This window comes from Dryas octopetala, chromosome 9, assembly GCF_963921425.1.
Source record: "Dryas octopetala chromosome 9, drDryOcto1.1, whole genome shotgun sequence".
Lineage (NCBI taxonomy): Eukaryota > Viridiplantae > Streptophyta > Magnoliopsida > Rosales > Rosaceae > Dryas > Dryas octopetala.
In genome coordinates this window covers 11,770,004-11,790,860 of record NC_141374.1, presented here as the reverse complement: position 1 = coordinate 11,790,860, position 20,857 = coordinate 11,770,004, and the positions used below count along the sequence as shown (strand labels likewise).

At 37.1% G+C, this 20,857-nt stretch overlaps 3 protein-coding genes across 3 annotated transcripts; 1 reads left to right on the top strand and 2 right to left on the bottom strand.

The window, feature by feature from the left end:
• The first annotated feature begins 7,035 nt into the window (after positions 1–7,035).
• On the top strand, positions 7,036–9,132 carry LOC147274099 (small ribosomal subunit protein eS10z-like). The gene is made up of 4 exons (XM_086255866.1): positions 7,036–7,147; positions 7,252–7,580; positions 8,284–8,419; positions 8,875–9,132. Exons 1-4 carry the CDS (start codon positions 7,145–7,147, stop codon positions 8,950–8,952), a joined length of 546 nt encoding a protein of 181 aa, XP_086111992.1. The 5' UTR covers positions 7,036–7,144; the 3' UTR covers positions 8,953–9,132.
• Positions 9,133–12,732: 3,600 nt separating this feature from the next.
• Positions 12,733–15,043, bottom strand: LOC147274098 (putative disease resistance protein RGA1). Its single transcript, XM_086228306.1, has 2 exons — positions 14,750–15,043; positions 12,733–14,652 (listed from the first exon to the last, which is right to left on the bottom strand). The coding sequence occupies exons 1-2, from the start codon at positions 15,041–15,043 to the stop codon at positions 12,733–12,735; spliced, it is 2,214 nt and encodes a 737-aa protein (XP_086084432.1).
• Positions 15,044–17,587: 2,544 nt separating this feature from the next.
• LOC147274097 (disease resistance protein RGA2-like) lies at positions 17,588–20,230 on the bottom strand. Its single transcript, XM_086228305.1, has one exon. It carries the CDS (start codon positions 20,228–20,230, stop codon positions 17,588–17,590), a length of 2,643 nt encoding a protein of 880 aa, XP_086084431.1.
• Between the last annotated feature and the right edge of the window lie 627 nt (positions 20,231–20,857).

The window sequence follows — 20,857 nt, the reverse complement described above, 5'->3', positions numbered from 1 at the left end:
TATGGTCTGCCAAGTCTCATGGAGTGTGCTCATGTGTGTGAAGGGTGTGCCACTGGAAAATTACACAGGGAAGTTTTTGATAGAACCAAGGTGAGAAGGGCTGAAAATCCACTAGATTTAGTACACACAGATGTATGTGGTCCCATGGTTGAAACCTTTGGAGGTAATAGGTATTTCCTTACATTTATTGATGACAAGACAAGGATGTGTTGGGTTTATTTCCTTAGACTCAAGTCTGATGTGTTCTCTATATTCAAGAAATTCAAAGCCATGGTGGAACTGCAAAGTGGCTACAAATTGAAGAAACTAAGGAGTGACAGGGGTGGAGAGTATACATCACATGAATTTGAGAGGTTTTGTGAAACTTTTGGAATTGAAAAGCAGTTAACAGTGGCCTATTCTCCTCAGCAAAATGGTGTTGCTGAGAGGAAGAACAGAACCATAATGGAAATGGCTAGAACTATGCTTTTGGAGAAGAAGATGCCTCAAAGGTTTTGGGGTGAAGCTGTTAACACAGCTGTGTATCTCCTTAACAGATGCCCTACACATGCCTTGGAAAATAAAACCCCATTCGAAGAGTTTAGTGGAAGGAAACCTGGAGTAAAGCACTTAAGGGTATTTGGCTCAATTTGCTACTTTCACATTCCAGCACAATTGAGACAGAAATTGGATGAAACTGGACAGCAAGGTGTATTTGTAGGATATGGAACAAGGGAGAAAGGCTATAGGGTCTTTGACTTGAGAAGCGACAAGGTGGTTGTTTCAAGAAGTGTTATATTTGATGAGGATGCAATGTGGAACTGGGAAACTAGGCAAACACTGTATGTGAATGCTCCTTGGAACAACAAACAAGATGAATCTACTACTGAAATAGAAGATGTGCCTGCAACTCCTTTTCTGTCTACTCCATGTTCCAGTCATAGGCTAAATGAAGACTTGACTGACTCAAACTCACAAAGTGTGATAGCTCCAAATGAAAATGGAAGACAAAGGACTGTTTCACCTGCAACTGAATCTGAAGGAGGCATAAAGTTGTCAGAAACCTATGACTTCACTCCCAGAAAATGGAGAGATCTCAATGATGTTTTTGCACAATGTATGGTGAGTGTCATCGAACCAGAAAACTTCAGAGAAGCTGCTGCCGATCAGGCTTGGCAAAAGGCAATGGAGGATGAGATTGCAATGATAGAGAAAAATCAAACTTGGGAGTTGGTTAGCAGACCGAGTGAGAAACCTATTGTGGGGGTCAAATGGATCTTCAAGACCAAGCTGAACCTTGATGGCACTATCCAGAAACACAAAGCAAGGCTGGTAGCTAAAGGCTACACTCAAAAACCAGGGGTAGACTTCAATGAGACCTTTGCCCCTGTGGCAAGGCTTGACACAATTCGAACCTTGATTGCTTTGGCTGCTCAAAGGGGCTGGAAACTCTATCAACTTGATGTTAAGTCTGCGTTTCTAAATGGAATTCTAGAAGAAGAAGTCTATGTTGACCAGCCAGAAGGTTTTATTGTGAAAGGTGAAGAGAGTAAAGTGTACAGGTTGAGAAAAGCTCTTTATGGGCTGAAGCAAGCCCCAAGGGCCTGGTATGGAAACATTGACTCCTACTTGAGTCAGTGTGGTTTTGAGAAGAGCCCAAGTGAGGCTACCCTGTATGTGAAAAACAAAGGGGACCAAGGAACTCTGATAGTGTCAATCTATGTTGATGACATTATCTATACAGGAAGCTGTGAGAAGATGATAGAAGAATTTAAGAAGGAAATGATGATGAAATATGAGATGACTGATCTAGGCTTGCTGCATCATTTTCTTGGCATGGGAGTAATTCAGCAAGAAGGGGGTATCTTTGTGCACCAAAAGAAATATGCATTGTGCTTATTAGAGAAGTTTGGGCTGAAGAACTGCAATCCAGTAACTACTCCCTTAGCTGCAACTGATAAACTGAAAAAGGAGGATGAAAGTGCACCTGCAAATGAAGAATTGTATAGGAAAATGGTGGGCAGCCTACTGTATCTAACAGCTACTAGACCAGACATAATGTATGCTGCTAGTTTGTTGGCTAGATTTATGCATTGTCCTACCTCTAAGCACTATGGTACTGCCAGGAGAGTTCTCAGATACATACAAGGAACAATAGACTATGGAATCAGATATGAGAAAGGTAGTTCTGCAGTTTTGATTGGTTATTGTGATAGTGACTGGGGAGGGGATGAAGATGACATGAAATCCACCTCAGGCTATGCTTTCTCTTTTGGCAGTGGGGTTTTCTCTTGGGCATCAGTGAAACAACAGAGTGTGGCTCTCTCAACAGCTGAGGCTGAGTACATGAGTGCCTCAGAAGCCACCACTCAAGCTGTTTGGTTGAGATTTGTTCTACAGGACTTTGGGGAAGAACAACTGGAACCTACTGTTTTGTTATGTGACAACACCTCTGCAATAGCAATGGCAAAAAATCCTGTCTTCCACCAAAGGTCCAAGCATATCAAAAGGAAATTTCACTTCATTCGTGATGCAATTCAAGAGGGGACAATTGAGCTGTTGTACTGCAAGAGTGAAGAACAACTTGCTGACATCTTCACAAAAGCATTGGCTAAGGATCGTTTCTGCTACTTGAGGGACAAGCTGGGAGTTATATCAGTTAGGGCCTTAGAAGGGGGTGTTAGAATTAAGGCTCCTAACTAATGTCCTAATTCAGTTTTGGTATGAATTAGTTACTTAAATGTATATAATAGTTTTAATTAAACTGTTAGTGAATATAGCTGTCAATTGGACAGATGGCAGTGTCTTATAGGGCATTGCTTCTTTGGTGAGGTAGAGGTTATAGGCTCTCCTCCACATTTCTGTTGCAACAGCCAAAAGGCCCACATTCATTGTACTGATGAATAGATATATATGAATATACTGCTCCAGAGCTTTTGGCGTGAGCTCCAGCAATTTACAAAATATTCCCTTCCTCTCTCTTTGATTTTCTTTGCTAATTTCTCAAATCTCAGCACCATAATGGTTTTGCTTTTCCATGCATTTTTTAATAGTTCGAAGCCTCATGATTGATGATCGATTCTTTTTTTACCAATAAGCCTCATGATATTTTTGCCAAATTGAAATAGTAAATTAACAAAGTCCCGTGGATCGATCCGATCAAAACTAAGTACGTATATTACCCTATGCATAGAGAAAAATGATAGAATTTTAGCATCTAATTCAAAATTAACCAATTAACAATGAGTAGAGAGATCTAAGACCTTATAAGCACATATGTTAAATTCTAGTTTTTCGATGTGGGACATTGCTCCATACTTGATTTTTCTTGAATTTTGACTTAAAAATATTTTTTTTTTGCTTAAAAATAAATAAATTAGAAGTTTGAATTTATGACTAAAAAATATTATATGTTGTGGCTTATTAATAAATAATTCCAGTTTAAATGGTACAACAAATAATAGTTTAGGTTATTCATAATTTTAGGTAGTGTACATATATATATAACCATGACTCACAAGTCACAAACGTATCCTTCCTTGTCTCAACCACCACGTCATTTATTTTTGTTTTCTTTTTTGTTGGATTCGACATTCGATCATATATATTATATATATCATAAAATTTTGACCACCGTCAAAATAATTGCACTGCATTAATTTAGCTTACTGCGCGCACTCTATAAAGTTTGAACTTTGAAGTGCAAGAGGCTAATAGAGGTATTAATAATTAACATTACTCCAGCTTTTTTATATTATATGTAAGTAGAATAATTGAGATAACCTTTTTCGTCAATTAGACAATGATAATTATACCCCTAAATCATTAGAACATTTGAATATTAGGGTGAATATTATGGTAAAAAAGCATAACAAAAAACCATTGAATTTCCTTCTCACACAAAATGCATGTCTCCTACCACATTCAACTGCATGTTTGAAACCTTTTTTTTTTTTCTTCAAATAAATGGCCATGGCATGCACCCAATTCGTTCATCAATGCTTAATTTGTCTTTGAATATCTGAGGCTTAAAGACATTTGATAATAGTGACTTGAAAGTTGATAAGTGGTTCAATATTGCTTGATTGAGCGAGTTGATTATTAATTGGTATATGCAAGAGGGAACATACATACATATATACCGCCTTACCATCCATACAAGACATTTGACAATTATGAAACTAATGATGAAATATGTAGTACGCTTCTTAGCTTTGTAAACCTTTCAAATGATAACCTTTGGAAATAAATTAATAATTATTGCTTCCTTAAAGGAATAAACGTGATCTTAATTGGCGTTTGTACCACCCTATACTGTCTTACTCATTTGCTGCGCCCATTGTTTCCGGACCCTCTCGATCATGTGCCCATTTCAATTGGGCCATGGTTTTAATTAAGTTGTAGTAGAGTTTGTGTGGAACATTCTCATCAACCATATTTACTTCTTCAACAACTTGTCTCTACACTTGAGAAGAGTACTCGATCTGTTTTGCAAATACCATGCATCCCAATATTTAGCATAAAATTAATTAAACCCATACCAACAAATAATTAGTTCCCTTTGACGAATTATCTCTGCTATATCTAGATTTCATCGAGATGGTGAAAAATTGATGTCGAGAGTAGCTCATATCCAGAATATAAATCTTTATCTTACAATATATAATATTATTTTAAATTATTCCACTTATTATCAATTGGTTTTGAATGAGATAGATATATATATTTTTAGTTTACAAAAAAAAAAATCTTTAGAAAAGTACCCCAAACACTGGCGAAAAAAAAAAAGAAAAAGAAATGTACCTCAAACAAAAAATTCATATCTCTCAGTCTGTTATTAAGACTTTATTTTTCCGGCCTTTTTCAGAATTCTTTTACTTCATTATATATGCAGTGCTTGCTATATTCATGAGTGTGTAAATATAATTTGCACATGCCCTTCTACATATGCAATCAATCATTCAATCATATAAAGGCTTTATAGCGATATAAAGAAAAATTCATGTATAGGCTTTTATGGAGTGAAAAATAAAAGAAAATAAATGCATGCATAATTTGAGGTTTGAAATTAGTAGGAATAGCATTTTCCACTTTCACATGCATGGATGGACCCTTTGTATATAATATATCTGACATGACTTTTTTGTAACTAAAAAAGGTTAGCCATGGAAAGAAAAAGGTTTAGTCCTTGAGTATGCATAGGGGTTGATATAGAATCATAGATGGCCTTTGTACTAGTGGTCGGCCACTAAGGAGCTCATCCTGCGCGTCTCACTGATATAGTGATATGACACCCATTGTTTCCTTAATTAATAGCTCAAATTTTAGATACATATCCATTTAGGGTTTTTTTTTTTTGTTCGACATGGCGATTTAGTTTGAGCATCTCCAATTATAAAAGCTATTTGTTTTTTGTCAAATCTTTTGACACAATCAAATGACAAAAATATTAAAATTTAGCAAATGCACTTCCAAAGATATAAGATCTATCTTGTGCTTTTTATGTGTTGCCAATAGATTTAGGTTATGTCTAGATATTTTTATTGTATGAAAGCGCATGCTACTCAGTTCAAGTTGTACACATATTTAGCTTTAGTACGTCTCACCATATGTGAAATATATGGCATGTGAGAATATAAAATGATGTTCTAATGTTCTATATTAAAAAGTTAAAATTTGCATAAATAGAGTTTTTAAGATTTTGAGAGTACGTCTTCTTACAATATTAATTAGTTTTGAATTCAATACCTAAATTTCTTTATTGCATGTTCTTCTTTTCAGTGTGGGGTGTGGGGTGTGGGGGGATCGACATGTTTTTACATCTTTTCCCATTCAAAACTACAGATGACCCATGCTTTTCTTTTCTCCAAAACAAAAAAAAAAATTGTGGACCCCACCAATTTTGACACCAAATGCAAATGTCATTTCTTGTGCTGTATTTGTCAAAAAAAAAATTGCAAAATACTATATTTGACACAACATAATCCAAGCATTGCAACTTTTTAAAGAGCCTTGTATGCCAAAATTTGAGAATGACACTCCAACAGTCCAACTTCTTGGCGCATCGGAGATGCCCCTTACTGGTGGGTGGCTCCCATATATCTCCATACATTCGGTTAGGGGAGCTCCATCTGCATATATCCTCAATTCTACTAGTCAAGGTGTTTCAACAAATTTTTTGAGGTGTTTGATTGGAGAGAGTGTATAAAAGGAAGACGGAAGGCATATACGTTATCAATGTAATAGTTCAGATTTCAATGCTTAAGTAAGAGGTTTGTAGAGTTGGCATAATAATTTTTCTATAACAGGTAAGGGATAGTGACATAGTATCACAAACACGAGATTAGCGACGGTTGAGACATTAAGATATGAAACTCTCCATCCTCTTATGTTTGTGATGCTATGTCACTATTTATGAAAAGTTCTTCTCATAGAGTTGGTATGGAAGAGAGTCAAATGAGGCAACCGCCTTGAGGTCTGTAATTCAGGGAATTAAAATTTGGACAGTGCTTGGATATTCATAAATGAGTACAAATTTGTCTTCACAACCAATCATATAAGTCCATAATAGAGTCTATCATAAGAGAGAAGATGGTGGGCCCCATTATGAACTCATGTGATTAATTATAAGAACAAGGTTGATACTCATTTCTGAGTACCCAAACATTTTCCTTAAAATTTTATACATGTCCTATATACTGTGGTTTGTGATCATACTCGGGCCTACAAGTGGGTTGGACCGGCTCAACCTTCCAAATAGGAAATATTAGGCTGGCACAAAATTTTCGGCTCGTTCCACCCTTGAGGTTAGACCCATGTTGACCTGTCATGAGCCAACCGGCCCAACCTCATGATCCGTTGACAAAATTTTAACTTTTGTTTTTTGGCCACTCACAAAATTTTAACTTTATTTTGAACCAAAAGAGGAAAATGAAATAACGGGCCAAGCCCAAGAATAAGGCCCACAAACATAGCCCTCCCAAAGCCATAGGGCACACAATCAAAGCCCATATCTTCACACTGTCACCCATAAAACAACCTATAAATTGCACACATAGAGTTCTAGGGTTTAATATACGAAAGGCGATAAGAGTTTGGAGCCAGAGACCTAACCCTTCTTCGCTTGCCGCGCCGTCTCTCTCTCTATCCGTCAGTCTCTGCAACCATGGTAATTCTCCATCCAATTCTCTCTTATTCTGTGTTTGTTTTCTGAGTAAATTCTTTATTTGAATTTCTCTGATCTTTTTCGCTTAATCTTTTTACTTGTTCAAGATCATTTCGGAGAAGAATCGTCGCGAGATCTCCAAGTACCTCTTCCAAGAGGGTGTCTGCTTCGCGAAGAAAGACTACAACTTGCCGAAGCACCCAGAGATCGATGTGCCGAACCTGCAGGTGATAAAGCTCATGCAGAGCTTTAAGTCCAAGGAGTATGTGAGAGAGACCTTTGCTTGGATGCATTACTACTGGTACCTCACCAACGACGGCATTGAGTTCCTGAGGAACTACCTCAACCTGCCTTCTGAGATTGTCCCTGCGACTCTGAAGAAGCAGGCTAAGCCAGCTGGCAGGCCCTTGGGAGGCCCACCTGGCGACCGCCCACGGTATTGGATTTGCTTCTTACTCTTTTATGATGATTGGGTTTGTTGATTTTTGTTGATGGGCTTGTGTTTTTGATTTGTTTTGTGAATCGGGTTTGCTTTGTTTTTTGATTTCGAGTACTAAGATATATTGACTGGTAGATGTGGAGGAGTTGTTTAATTCTTTTTATTTTTAATTTATAAAATGTTTATTAAATTTGTTGATGTAGGTTTGGCTGGTTAGTTGTTATTGGCATGTTAGTCGTGTAGGAAGTTAACTGGATTGATGAGCTTTGGAACAGTATATACCTATAATCATTTTGTTTTTGGAGTTGTGCGATAAACAGCGGAGTGGGTAGGATTTATTTAGCTTTTTGTTTCTGCTGAACACTGTAATTGATTGAAATGTGATTTTGATTTTGTGGGTGATTGAAATGTTAACTTTTTTAATTTTTGTTATTTGGTTCAACTGATAAATGATAAGGTTTGTGTAGATGCTGTATTGGTCGTCTTGGAAGAAGTTAATTTGACTACCATATAACACATTAATCTTTTTATTTTTTGTTTCTGCCAATAGACTGTGATATGATACTATACAACACATTTAATCTTTTTTCTTTTTTCGTTTCTGCCAATAAACTATAATATGATTTGGGCTGTTCCAGTTTATTTGTTGAATTTTCCTTTTTGATTGGAATGTAATTTGGGTTTTATTGATGTGTACTAGTGGCCCACCCCGCTTTGGTGATGGAGAGCGTAGATTTGGTGGTGACCGTGATGGTTACCGTGGAGGACCTCGCGCACCTGGGGGTGACTTTGGTGATAAAGGTGGAGCTCCTGCTGATTACAGGCCTTCTTTTGGGGTAAATTTTCTGTTTCATATTTGACTCTCATGTTCTAATTATGATTACTTGTGGTTTATGAACTCATTTCCTTTTTTTTTTTGTCATATGGAGTTATTTATCATGTCTCCATCTTGAAAGTGTTGTCTTTATACTCTCATGGACCTTTGTACTGACTGATAGCTTGATAATCTTATATGTAAACGACCCACTTAGACTAGTTGCATGACTAAAAGTTTAATTGGTCATTTGGTATATTGGATGTATCTACTGACATATCATAGAAAGATCAGAATTAAGTGGGCTTTGAGATGTAATAATTCCCTTGATGCACATAAATTAAGGACTTTTTTTTTCCCTGTAGTTTTGCCTTGTGGAGGAGCATTGCCTTCTTCTTTCTGTCGTTTTACTTGCCATGTATTGAGCTATATAATAATTCCCATAACTTATGTAGCTTGTTTCTACTGAACCTGCAGGGTCCTGGTGGAAGGCCTGGCTTTGGTCGTGGAGCTGGTGGTTTTGGTGCAGGCCCTGCTAGCTCTAACCTTTCTTAAGAGAGTTGTTTCGGGGCAAAAAACAGTGCTTTGTTTCATTATTATGGATTTCAAAGACAGATGACGTTCTTTAGTAGGGAGACAATATCAGTTTTGTTAAATTGTTAGCGTCTGCAAGGGTTGTATTAGATGTTTCGTTTATTCTACAAGGTTTTTTAATCCAACTTTGCAAATTTGATTTCTTTTGGCCTTATATATATTATCGATAAATTTCTTTGGTTGTGTTTAATAATGTGAATCCTACTTGATCGCCAAGTTGATTTTTTTTTTTTGTCCTCAAAACCCTATCAATTTATTGTAGATGTTTTCTTGCCAATGAACAGGCCAACAAACCACAATAAACAGAAGTGCAGTTTTATACACTGAAAATAGTTGGTAGTCTTTGGGATTAAAAACTCCTTTCTTTTACCATCGAGGTCCTAGGCTGGTCATAAGTAGAGTTGTTCGCAGGTTGTTCCAGTTGGCCATACCAAGGTTTTTTCTCCTCAGAGTCGGTATGAAATTTTCTTTTAATTTGTCGGTCAATGAATTTAGGCTTCCTAGTTTGTGACATTCATTCTTCTTAGCATCTAATATTTTTCATCTTGGATTGATTGTGGGATTCTTGTGGATTTCCCTTAAAAAATTTTGCTGATCACATTGATGTTTTTTTATTTGGTAAAAACATGGATATTGTTTATTGATTGATGCTTAAAAATTGTAGTTTTCACTTGTTAGTAACTAAACAAAAAAGTTGAAAACACCACGAACTGTTCCCCTATCTTCCTCTCCTCATTGGCATTGTCTTCCTCCAAATCTCCAATGGTGCCCAGTCTCATCCTCATCAATGTTCAGGCCCAGCTGGTATTTATAGTAATTTTTTTTTTTGCTGGTCATTCTTTTTAGGAGCATGTCAATAATGATTCATTTAGATCCCCCTTCAATAATGATGTCCTTGTGAAGGTGTTCCCTGTATTGCCCAGATTAGTCTTGTGATGGTGTTCCGTGCAACTGTTATCAATCTGCTGAAAAGCAGAATATGAATCCTTAAAAATATGAAAATTAAGAGCATATATAGAGGTAAGTTGATGATCACTTATTGGCCAAGGGCAAGCATGCATGAGTGGGCTTGTGAGGTCTCACCCTGCTTGTGCTAAAACAAGATGGATTAATGGGGCTTCTGTGTGATGATATTTAGTAGGATGGTTTGGAATTGTTCCTGAGAAGGAGTCTCAAGTTGTACTGATTGTTTTGACGGTTGTGAGTTCACATTACAGGATCCTTAGAACTTATAAGAGTACAACATTTCGAATCATATTCTGGTTAATTTATAAGGTAACAAATTTCTAGCTCTGTAACATTCATTTAATTACTTCTTTGAAAAACCATCCTTATAGATGAAGATGATGCACATGTCTATTAAAAGAAGGAAAGTAACTGCGGCAGACTGGCAGAGTTGCATTAAATCAACTTCTTTAGACTACTAACTAAACAGAACAGAGGAATTACACAAAACAGAGGAATCAAGTTCTATATCGAAACAAATAATACAAGAATATCAATCAATGAGCATAAAGTCGCAAAAACATCAATCCACGCATCCCTTCTCACTTTGAATTTAAAAACAGTCTCTTCTCTTATTCCAAACTCCAATATCATGACTAATACAGCACACCATTATCTCATAGAAAATTGAGCAGCTTAAACACCTCCAACGGCCTCATGCTTTTTCTACCACTGAGATCTGCAATTGTTATAGTTGAAAAAAGGAAATTAATATTAAGATGAGGGACATGTGAAAATTAGCTTATATAGGGGAATGAGTGAGAAGCAATGTAGCAGTAGTATGCACCAATGATGAAGACATGAATAAGTAATAGCTAGACATGAATAAGTGGGGAAGAAATTCCAGCGAATGCATGGATGCAGAACCCATAAGCCTCCCAACGAATTCAGTACGTGTTATAGAGCACTGTAACTTTCATGTAGGATCTTTGAGCTAAGTGTGCATTTGAACACCCAAATAAAGTGTTCAACTAATACAATATTATTTTTTTCTTATTTTCTATAATTTTTTATTTCGTCCAAATTTTTAAGATTTTTAATCTAATACATCATTTCAACCACGTTACACACATTGAACTATAATATAAATTGGTGAAAATTGCATAATTTAACAAAGTGTAGCTCTATAAAATAAAAACTCTCACTATAAAATAAAATGTAACTCAGTGAGAGTTACTGTTTTAGTTAAATTAATTTTTCAAATTCTTTGTAGAGCTTAGGGCTTAAGTGTAGTCTTTAGGATTTAGAGCTAAAGCCTAAAACCTTAAATATGAAGTAATAAAACCTAAATTCTAAAAACTTAAACCTTAAAACAATACTATATTATTCAATAAAGTGTAACTCTATGATATCATAAAGGGTAACTCTAGAAGATTTACTTACCGCATCAAAATAAAATAAAGGGTAATTCTGTGAAAATGAATTCTTCAATCATTAGAATGCCCATTGGGTGTTAGGAGGCTAGTAAAATATAACGCTGGCAATTGATATGTAGATGCATTGCTGCCTGCCCAATTGTTGTTCAGGTGAATCAGGACTTGTTCGAGTTAGAGATTAATTGATCATATAAACATATATTGTTTTTTTTTTTTTTTTTTTGTTCTCGTCATTAGGAGCATATCAATGATGATTAATTTAGAGTCCCCTTCAACAATGATGTCCTTGTGAAGGTGTTCCATTGCTCCATATTAGTCTTGTAATGGTGTTCAGGCATTTGTCTCCTTCCACACCTTCTATGTCTATAACAACTAAAAAACAATGATACCAAGGTGTTGAAAAACAGATTATGATTCCTTAGATATATGAAAATCAAGGGCATATATAGAGGCAAGTTGATGATCACTTAGTGGCCAAGGGCTTAATAAGGGAAAGCATGCATGAGTGGGCTTGTGAGGTCTCACCCTGCTTGTACCCAAAAACGATGGAATGGGGCTTCGGCGTGGTAAATAACTAAATATAGTAAGGATGGTTTGGAATTGTTCCAGAAAATGAGTCTCGAGTTGTACAGATTGTTTTGACAGTTGTGGGTTCACATAACAGTATCCGTGCAACTTGTAAGAGTACAACATGCATTTGGAATCATATTATTCTGATTCATTTACAAACTGTGGGCAACTTCTAGCTTTGTAACATTCATTTGATTAGTTCTTTGGAAAACCATCCTTATAGAGAGAGTTTATGACCACTATACCCCAACTAAAAGATTTGTATGCCAAATGTGTTAATAATTGATTGCGTATGACTGTATGATGAAGCTGTCTATTAAAACTAGGAAAGTAGGTGCGGCAGAGTAGCATTAAATGAACTTCTTTAGACATCAAACTAAACAGAACAGAGGAATTACACAAAACAGAGAAATCAAATTATATACTAGAAGTTATATATCGAAACATATGAATACAAGAACATGAATCAATGAGCATAGAGTCACTAAAACACCCACACCTCTCACTTTGAGAATATAAACACTCTTTCTGTTTTTCAAAACTCCAACATCATGACTAATACAACACATTATTATTTCATTGCAAATTGACCAGCCTCAGCACCTCCAATGGCCTCATGATTTTTCTGCCATACATCCTTGAGATCTGCAATTGTTATTGTTGAAAAAAGAAAAATGATATTAAAATGAAGGACATGTGAAAATTGGCTTATATAGGGGAATGAGTGAGAAGCAATCTACCAGTATGCACCAATGATGAAGACATGAATAAGTAGTAGCTAGATTGTTACCTAATCATCATTAGTTGACGCGATATTTTGTCCATCAAGCATAATCTTTGTGACATGAGCGATCTTGGGCCAATCGTGACCTTGTTTCCTTTTGCATCTTTCACTTAATTTTGGGCAATCTTCAATCTCCAAGTATCTCAATGCGGTGAGCCGCTGCATGCCCTCCGGGAAAGCCAACAATTGGGGACAGCTATCAAAATCTAGTCGTTGGAGAAACCTGAGGTTTTGCAACCACTCTGGAAGTACCGTGAGACGGTCACACTCAGCAACACCAAAATACTGTAGGGTGTTTGCAGACTCTTGAAGCCAATGGGGCAAAACCTCCAAATTTGATTTTTCGATCCAAAATGATCGAAGACCTCGAGTGCCTTCTCCTGACCCCATCAAATCAAGCTTTCTACAATTGATGATAAGCAAAGTCTCTAATGCCGTAAAATAGTTCATACTTGGCAAGGACTCTAGATTTTCACAGTTTTCAAGACACAACAATCGAAGGTTTGTGAGGGGTTGCATCCCTTCACCTAGAGATTTAAGATTTTTGCAGCCGACACGTAAATATCGAAGAGAGGTGAGACATGCAAATGATTTTGGAAAACACGTGTGATTTATTGTTAACGTCAAGCACCTGAGGCGAATCAGGTTCCCAATGTCTTTGGGCAACTCCTTGAGTTTTTCACATCCCTCAAGAAATAAGCTCTGCAAATTGTGCAGCTTGCAGATGGAATCAGGAAGCTTTTCTATGTGCTGATTATCTGACAGGTCGAGATATCTCAAGTGACTCAAGTTACCAATGGAACTTGGCAGCACAACAATACTACCCCTCAAAACAGCAAGATCGAGCACTCGTAGGTACTTGAATCTGGATATGCATGTTTTCAAAAGAGATTGAGTGTTGATGATTTCATCTTTATCTTGAGGAAAACAATATTCACCATCGATATCTGTAAACAGAATGGTTCGCAATTTGTCCAAGTGGAGTAAGAATTGGTCTTCTTGCTCTAATTTCCCGGACAAGTCCTCTTGAGATATTGACATATGGCGGACCTTTTTACAAGTATTAGAGGTACGACAATTTAGAGACGAGCACTCTACCTGTGAAATTGAGATCGCTAGATCATGAACAAGATCATGCATTTTAAACTCCATTTGAAAGATGTAATCTTTCTCAGCAATAATTTGAAAGAGAGATCTAGAACATAACTGCCTTATGTAGTCCAACCCTATCTCTTCAAACTCTTGGTTTCCTTTGGAGGTTTGAAGGAAGCCTTGTGCCATCCAAAGCTTTATCATTACTCCACTTTCGAATTCATGATCCTTTGGGAAAAGTGAACATAAGGCAAAACAAGGTTTTAAGTAGGGAGGCAATGCATCGTAGCTCAATTTTAGTGCAGGTAAAATGCCCTGGTTTCCTTGTTCCAGTTTCCATATGGGGTCATCTCTTACATGCGACCAAGAACTCTCTACCCTTTCCGAATAGAGTAGGCCCCCTAGGGTAGATACTGCAAGAGGAACCCCTCCACACTTGTTCACAATCTCTTCCCCAATTTTCATTAAGTTTGGATAGTTTTGTTCTTCTCTTTTCCTAAATGCAACTTTAATGAAAATTGACATACAATCTGAGTGGGGAAGACCTTGCAACTCATGCACTTGTGCAGAGCGCATAAGGGAAGCAACTGATTCATTGCGTGTTGTTACAATGATTTTACTCTGATTGGCTCCAACCTTCAACAAAGAATTTAAAGAGTTCCATTTTGGAAGTGTCACCCCAGTTGGTTCCTTGTCCCAAATATCATCCAACACTAGTAAAAACTTTTTAGCCTTCAAAGCATTTTGCAACATATTTTGCATATGTTCAATACTGTCATGATCATCACATTTTTGGTTAGTTGCTGAAGTAATCATTTCACGAACCTTGTTCAGCTGCAATATCAACTAACCTTGTTCTAATATCTTTAATTGCGCTTCCCATTTTGCGGTGGAACAAGACTGAATTTGGACGTAAAAACAAGTTGCGTACCTTTCCTTTGATACTCCGCCGGTTGAGCTTTGACACTCGCATCCGCAATTCTTCGTATTCAAATCTGTCCAGCACATCATCAATGTCATAGCAAACATCTTCGAGCTTTTCTAACCATTCGGTGAGCCTGTGACTCTTGGTCTTCCTTTGCTCTGCATCCTGGAGCACATTTGTGACGGTGGATAAGATATCCTTGAGCTTGTGCAGCTTAACTTTGACACCCCATGCCAAGCAAATTTCTTGGTAAGCATAGGAAGCAAGCCTATCCAACACTTTCTCTGTAATGGACGCCATGGTGATTCAGGAGGAAAGAGAGTTATGTTATGTATGCAATATGGTTGCTTAATTTGACAGATGGGAAAAAATAGCTATGAAGTCATGAACTAATTCAACATTATGTACCCTCTGTGCTATTGCAGTAGTGGGGAAGGCAGGCCGGCCCTTACTCTGTTTCTTTTGTTTTATATTTTTCTTTGGCAGAAGTTGTCAAATCTGAGCCAGCTGTAAGCCTGCAAGACACAAAATAGCAAGAGCTAGCTTGATAATTGAGTTCTTAATAGTAATCATGAAACAAATTCATCAGAGTGGACTAAGTTTGTTTATGATGATTGATGACCGTCTGTAACCCAAAACTTCCTCCCACAAAGGGTAGTGGGTGAACCTACTCTGATATATATAATAAAGTATCAAGTGATATTTGTTTAAGTGAGTTTTAGGGTCAATGCTCCATAAAATGGGCAAACAAACATATTCATAAAGGTGGACTGAGTTGGTCTATGATGACTGTCTATAACCCAAAACTTCCTGCACAAAGGGCAGTTGGTGAACTTACTTTAATATTATATAGAGTCTAAGTATCTAACTCAAAATTAAATGATAATAAGCAGAGAGGCCCAACTAGTTAAACCCACTATACAGAGCTATAATTTCCAATGTAAGACAACACTCCACATTTTCACATAAAAATGAATGAAATTATATTGGAATATGTAAGAGTGTGGGTGGGTAAGTGAGATGACTCAAATCATATTAATTTGCAAAGTAAATTAGTAATGTGTATGGTCTATATAATATATAAAATAAATACTTTTGTGTGAACCAGCACTTGACATAACAAGAGAGAGAATGATCAAAAGAAATCAATTGAAAGGAAAATTTACGTCTACTTTGTTAATTAATGTTATATTTCTAAGTATTAAGCACTGCATATCATGTTTCATAAGTTTAGTCAGCTTAGGTTGGTGGATCAGATGTCTTGAGAAGTGTCATATGCTGACTCAATTCTCTCATTCTGAATAAGCTAGCTGACTAGTATGCACAGCTATCAATTTGTTAAGAATCAGTTCATTAGATTGTTAGCTTTGGTTATTCTGTTGGTTAGTTACTTAGTCAGTGCTCTCTGAGCCTAGTGTATTGCCTAAGTATAAAGAAAGGCTCATGCTGTTCATTCTTTGTTAGTTAATCAAGATCCATATAGAAAATTCTCTATTTTCTCTCTCGATTCTCTCTGTTCTCTTATACTTTCATTTCTTCCAAACACTCTCTGTTTGCATAAACCATGAATCTTAGCATGTCTCACCCTGCTTTTGCCCAAAAAAGATGGGATGTTGGCTTATATGTAATGAAAGTAGGATGGTGGGAAAATATACTACGTCTTGTCTCTGTTCCAAAATAGAGACAACTAGTAATCGTACCAGTGCAGTGCTGCGGGTGTGAAAAGCTTATAAAATGTGCTGAAGGCTTATAAAATTTAAGTGGATAGATAGAGTGTTTTGTATCCACTAAAGCTAAAAATGTTATGAACTCTTATAAAACTGATAAAATTGATAAAAATGTTATAAACTCTAAAAATGTTATGAAAGTGGATACGATCATACAATTACATTTTTCATATTATTATCATAACATTTAAGCACTATAACTGAAAACTTGCCAAAGCTTATAGCAGAGAAGAAAAACATTTAAGAGTTCATATTAAGTGAAACATTTATAAGAGTTTTATCCACTTAAGCCTATTCTTTCAGGGGCACCCCTTCTTTTTCTTGTCTTTCAGTGATTGAACAATAGGGAATGCCAAAAGAGATGAGAAGCCCACCTGTGAAATCCCATCTAGAATTTTTTTGAACAATGAGCAGTTCAATACTGCTATCTTTTAATTAGGAATAATGACATACAAATATCTCACCAATATTGTAATATCTTTTTGAATGTTGGTTGGTTTATTAAGATATGATCAAAATCTTAATATAACAAGTAGCATATAGAACATGTTATCAATCTACCTTTTGTAACTTAGGCTTGCTAAACAAAATAATGATGTCACTGTTTAGATTTCCATATATATGTAAATGGTATTATCTTTCCAATAAATTTTTTAAACCTATCCACTAAAATTTTATAAACTTTTTACACATTTTGTAAGATTTTAACACCCGCAGCATCGCGCAGGCCCTTTTTCTAGTTATATACTAGAAGTTATATATCCAAACATATGAATACAAGAACAAGAATCAATGAGCATAAAGTCACTAAAACACCCACACATCTCTCACTTTGAGAATATAAACACTCTTATTTTTTTCAAAACTCCAACATCATGACTAATACAACACATTATTATTTCATTGCAAATTGACCAGCCTCAGCACCTCCAATGGCCTCATGCTTTTTCTGCCATACATCCTTGAGATCTGCAATTGTTATAGTTGAAAAAAGGAAATTAATATAAAGATGAGGGACATATGAAAATTAGCTTATATAGGGGAATGAGTGAGAAGCAATGTAGCAGTAGTATGCACCAATGATGAAGACATGAATAAGAAGTAGCTAGATTGTTACCTAATCATCATTAGTTGACGCGATATTTTGTCCATCAAGCATAATCTTTGTGACATGAGCGATCTTGGGCCAATCATGACCTTGTTTCCTTTTGCATCTTTCACTTAATTTAGGGCAATCTTCAATATTCAAGTATCTCAATGCGGTGAGGTTCTGCATGCCCTCTGGCAAAGCCAACAATTGGGGACACCAACTAAACTCTAGTCGTTGGAGAAACCTGAGGCTTTGCAACCACTCTGGAAGTACCGTGAGACGGTCACACTTAGCAACACGCAAAAACTGTAGAGTGTTTGCAGACTCTTGAAGCCAATGGGGCAAAACCTCCAAATTTGGATCCAAGATCCAAAATGTTCGAAGACCTCGAGTGCCTTCTCCTGACCCCATCAAATCAAGCTTTGTACAATTGATGATAACCAAAGTCTCTAATGCCGTAAAATAGTTCATACTTGGCAAGGACTCTACATTTTCACAGTTTTCAAGAGACAACAATCGAAGGTTTGTGAGGTGTTGCATCCCTTCACCTAGAGATTTAAGATTTTTGCAGTCGACGACACGTAAATATCGAAGAGAGGTGAGACATGCAAATGATTTTGGAAAACACGTATGATTTATTGTCAATGCCAACCACCTGAGGCTAATCAAGTTCCCAATGTCCTTGGGCAACTCCTTGAGTTTGTCACATCCAAAAAGAAATAAGGTCTGCAAATTGTGCAGCTTGCAGATGGAATCAGGAAGCTTTTCTATGTGCTTATTATCTGACAGGTCGAGACATCTCAGGTGACTCAAGTTACCGATGGAACTCGGCAGCACCGTAAAAGTCCTCAAAACAGCAAGATCGAGCACTCGTAGGTACTTGAATCTGGATATGCATGTTTTCAAAAGAGATCGAGTGTTGATGATTTTATCTTCATCTATATCTTCACGATAACAATAGTCACCATAGATATCTGTAAACAGAATGGTTCGCAATTTGTCCAAGTGGAGTAAGAATTGGTCTTCTCTCTCTAATTTCCCGGACAAGTCCTCTTGAGATATTGACATATGGCGGACCTTTTTACAAGTATTAGAGGGACGACAATCTAGAGACGAGCACTCTACCTGTGAAATTGAGATAGCTAGATCATGAACAAGATCATGCATTTTAAAGTGCATTTGAAAGATGTAATCTTTCTCAGCAACAATTTGAAAGAGAGATCTAGAACATAACTGCCTTATGTAGTCCAACCCTATCTCTTCAAACTCTTGGTTTCCTTTGGAGGTTTGAAGGAAGCCTTGTGCCATCCAAAGCTGTATCATTGCTGGACTATCGAATTGATGGTCCTTTGGGAAAAGTGAACATAAGGCAAAACAAGGTTTTAAGTAGGGAGGCAATGCATCGTAGCTCAATTTTAGTGCAGGTAAAATGCCCTGGCTTCCTTGTTTCAGTTTCCATATGGGATCATCTCTTACTTGCGACCAAGAACTCTCTACCCTTTCCGAATAGAGTAGGCCCCCTAGGGTAGATACTGCAAGAGGAACCCCTCCACACTTGTTCACAATATCTTCCCCAATTTTCATTAAGTTTGGATAGTTTTGTTCTTCTCTTTTCCTAAATGCAACTTTAATGAATATAGACATACAATCTGAGTGGGGAAGACCTTGCAAATCATGCACGTGTGCAGAGCGCATAAGGGAAGCAACTGATTCATTGCGTGTTGTTACAATGATTTTACTCTGATTGGCTCCCACCTTCAACAAAGAATTTAAAGAGTTCCATTTTGAAAGTGTCACCCCAGTTGGTTCCTTGTCCCAAATATCATCCAACACTAGTAAAAACTTTTTATCCCTCAAAGCATTTTGCAACATATTTTGCATATGTTCAATACTGTCATGATCATCACATTTTTGGTTAGTTGCTAAAGTAATCATTTCACGAACCAATCTTCTATTATTGAAGTCATCTGAGACGCATACCCACATTCTCAACTCAAAGTTTTCCACTATCTTGTTATCATTGTACACCAATTGAGCAAGTGTAGTCTTTCCCAAACCACCTAACCCATAAATGGAAATAACAGAAACACTCTCATCATCTTCATCATCACCAGTGTCCTTCAAAAGATGGATGATAATCTTTTCTTTATCACCATCTCTCCCAATAACATCTGGCACGTACACAGCAGAGTAAGTCTCCCTCTCCATGTGCACGACATGCCAATCTCTAGCTGGTAATTCCGAGAGACCAAATTGAGCTTTTTCAGCTGCAATTTCAACTAACCTTGTTCTAATATCTTTAATTGCGCTTCCCATTTTGAAGTGGAACAAGACTGAATTTGGACGTAAAAACAAGTTGCGTACCTTTCCTTTGATACTTCGCCGGTTGAGCTTTGACACTCGCATCCGCAATTCTTCGTATTCAAATTTGTCCAGCACATCATCAATGTCATAGCAAACATCTTCGAGCTTTCCTAACCATTCGGTGAGCCTGCGACTCTTGGTCTTCCTTTCCTCTGCATCCTGGAGCACATTTGTGATGGTGGATAAGATATCCTTGAGCTTGTGCAGCTCAACTTTGACACCCCATGCCAAGCAAATTTCTTGGTAAGCATAGGAAGCAAGCCTATCCAACACCTTCTCTGCAATGTTAAAGGTAAAGGACTCCATGGTGATTCCGGAGGAAACAGAGTTATGTATGTATACAATATGGTGATTCACTACAAGAAAAACTGTAATAGACATCACTTCTTTAATATCAGTTTTTACATTAACCGATATTATAGAGTTTTAGATATCAGTTAATTTTTTAAGTGATATCTAAACTCATTCACATATCACCAATTTTTGTTTCCGATATCTAAATTTTGCAATTTGGATTAAGATTTTTTTAAAATCGATATGTAATCCACACCATCTGATATCTATACTTCACCTAAAAAAAAACACGGAGAATTTTTCCCCAACTTAAGTTCCCAACCCCAGCCCAGTCACGATATCCCTCAAAAAACACACATTCCCATCGCGCTCTTCTCTCTCACCTTCGCTCACACTCACTCAGTCCGTCTCTCTCACTCGATCCTTCTCTCTCGTTCTCATTCTCAGTCGGCCCCCAAATCTTCATCTCCCCATCCTCTCTCTTTCTCTGCACTTCGCTTGTTGAAATCGACGATGAACAGATTCCGGTGATCTGTGAGCTGGGAGGGTGGGGGGTGGGTTTCGGGGGGGTGGGTTTTCGGTGGGAATTAAGGTGGGTTTCGGGGGGGGGGGGGGGGTGGCTTTTGGTGGGGGGTGGCT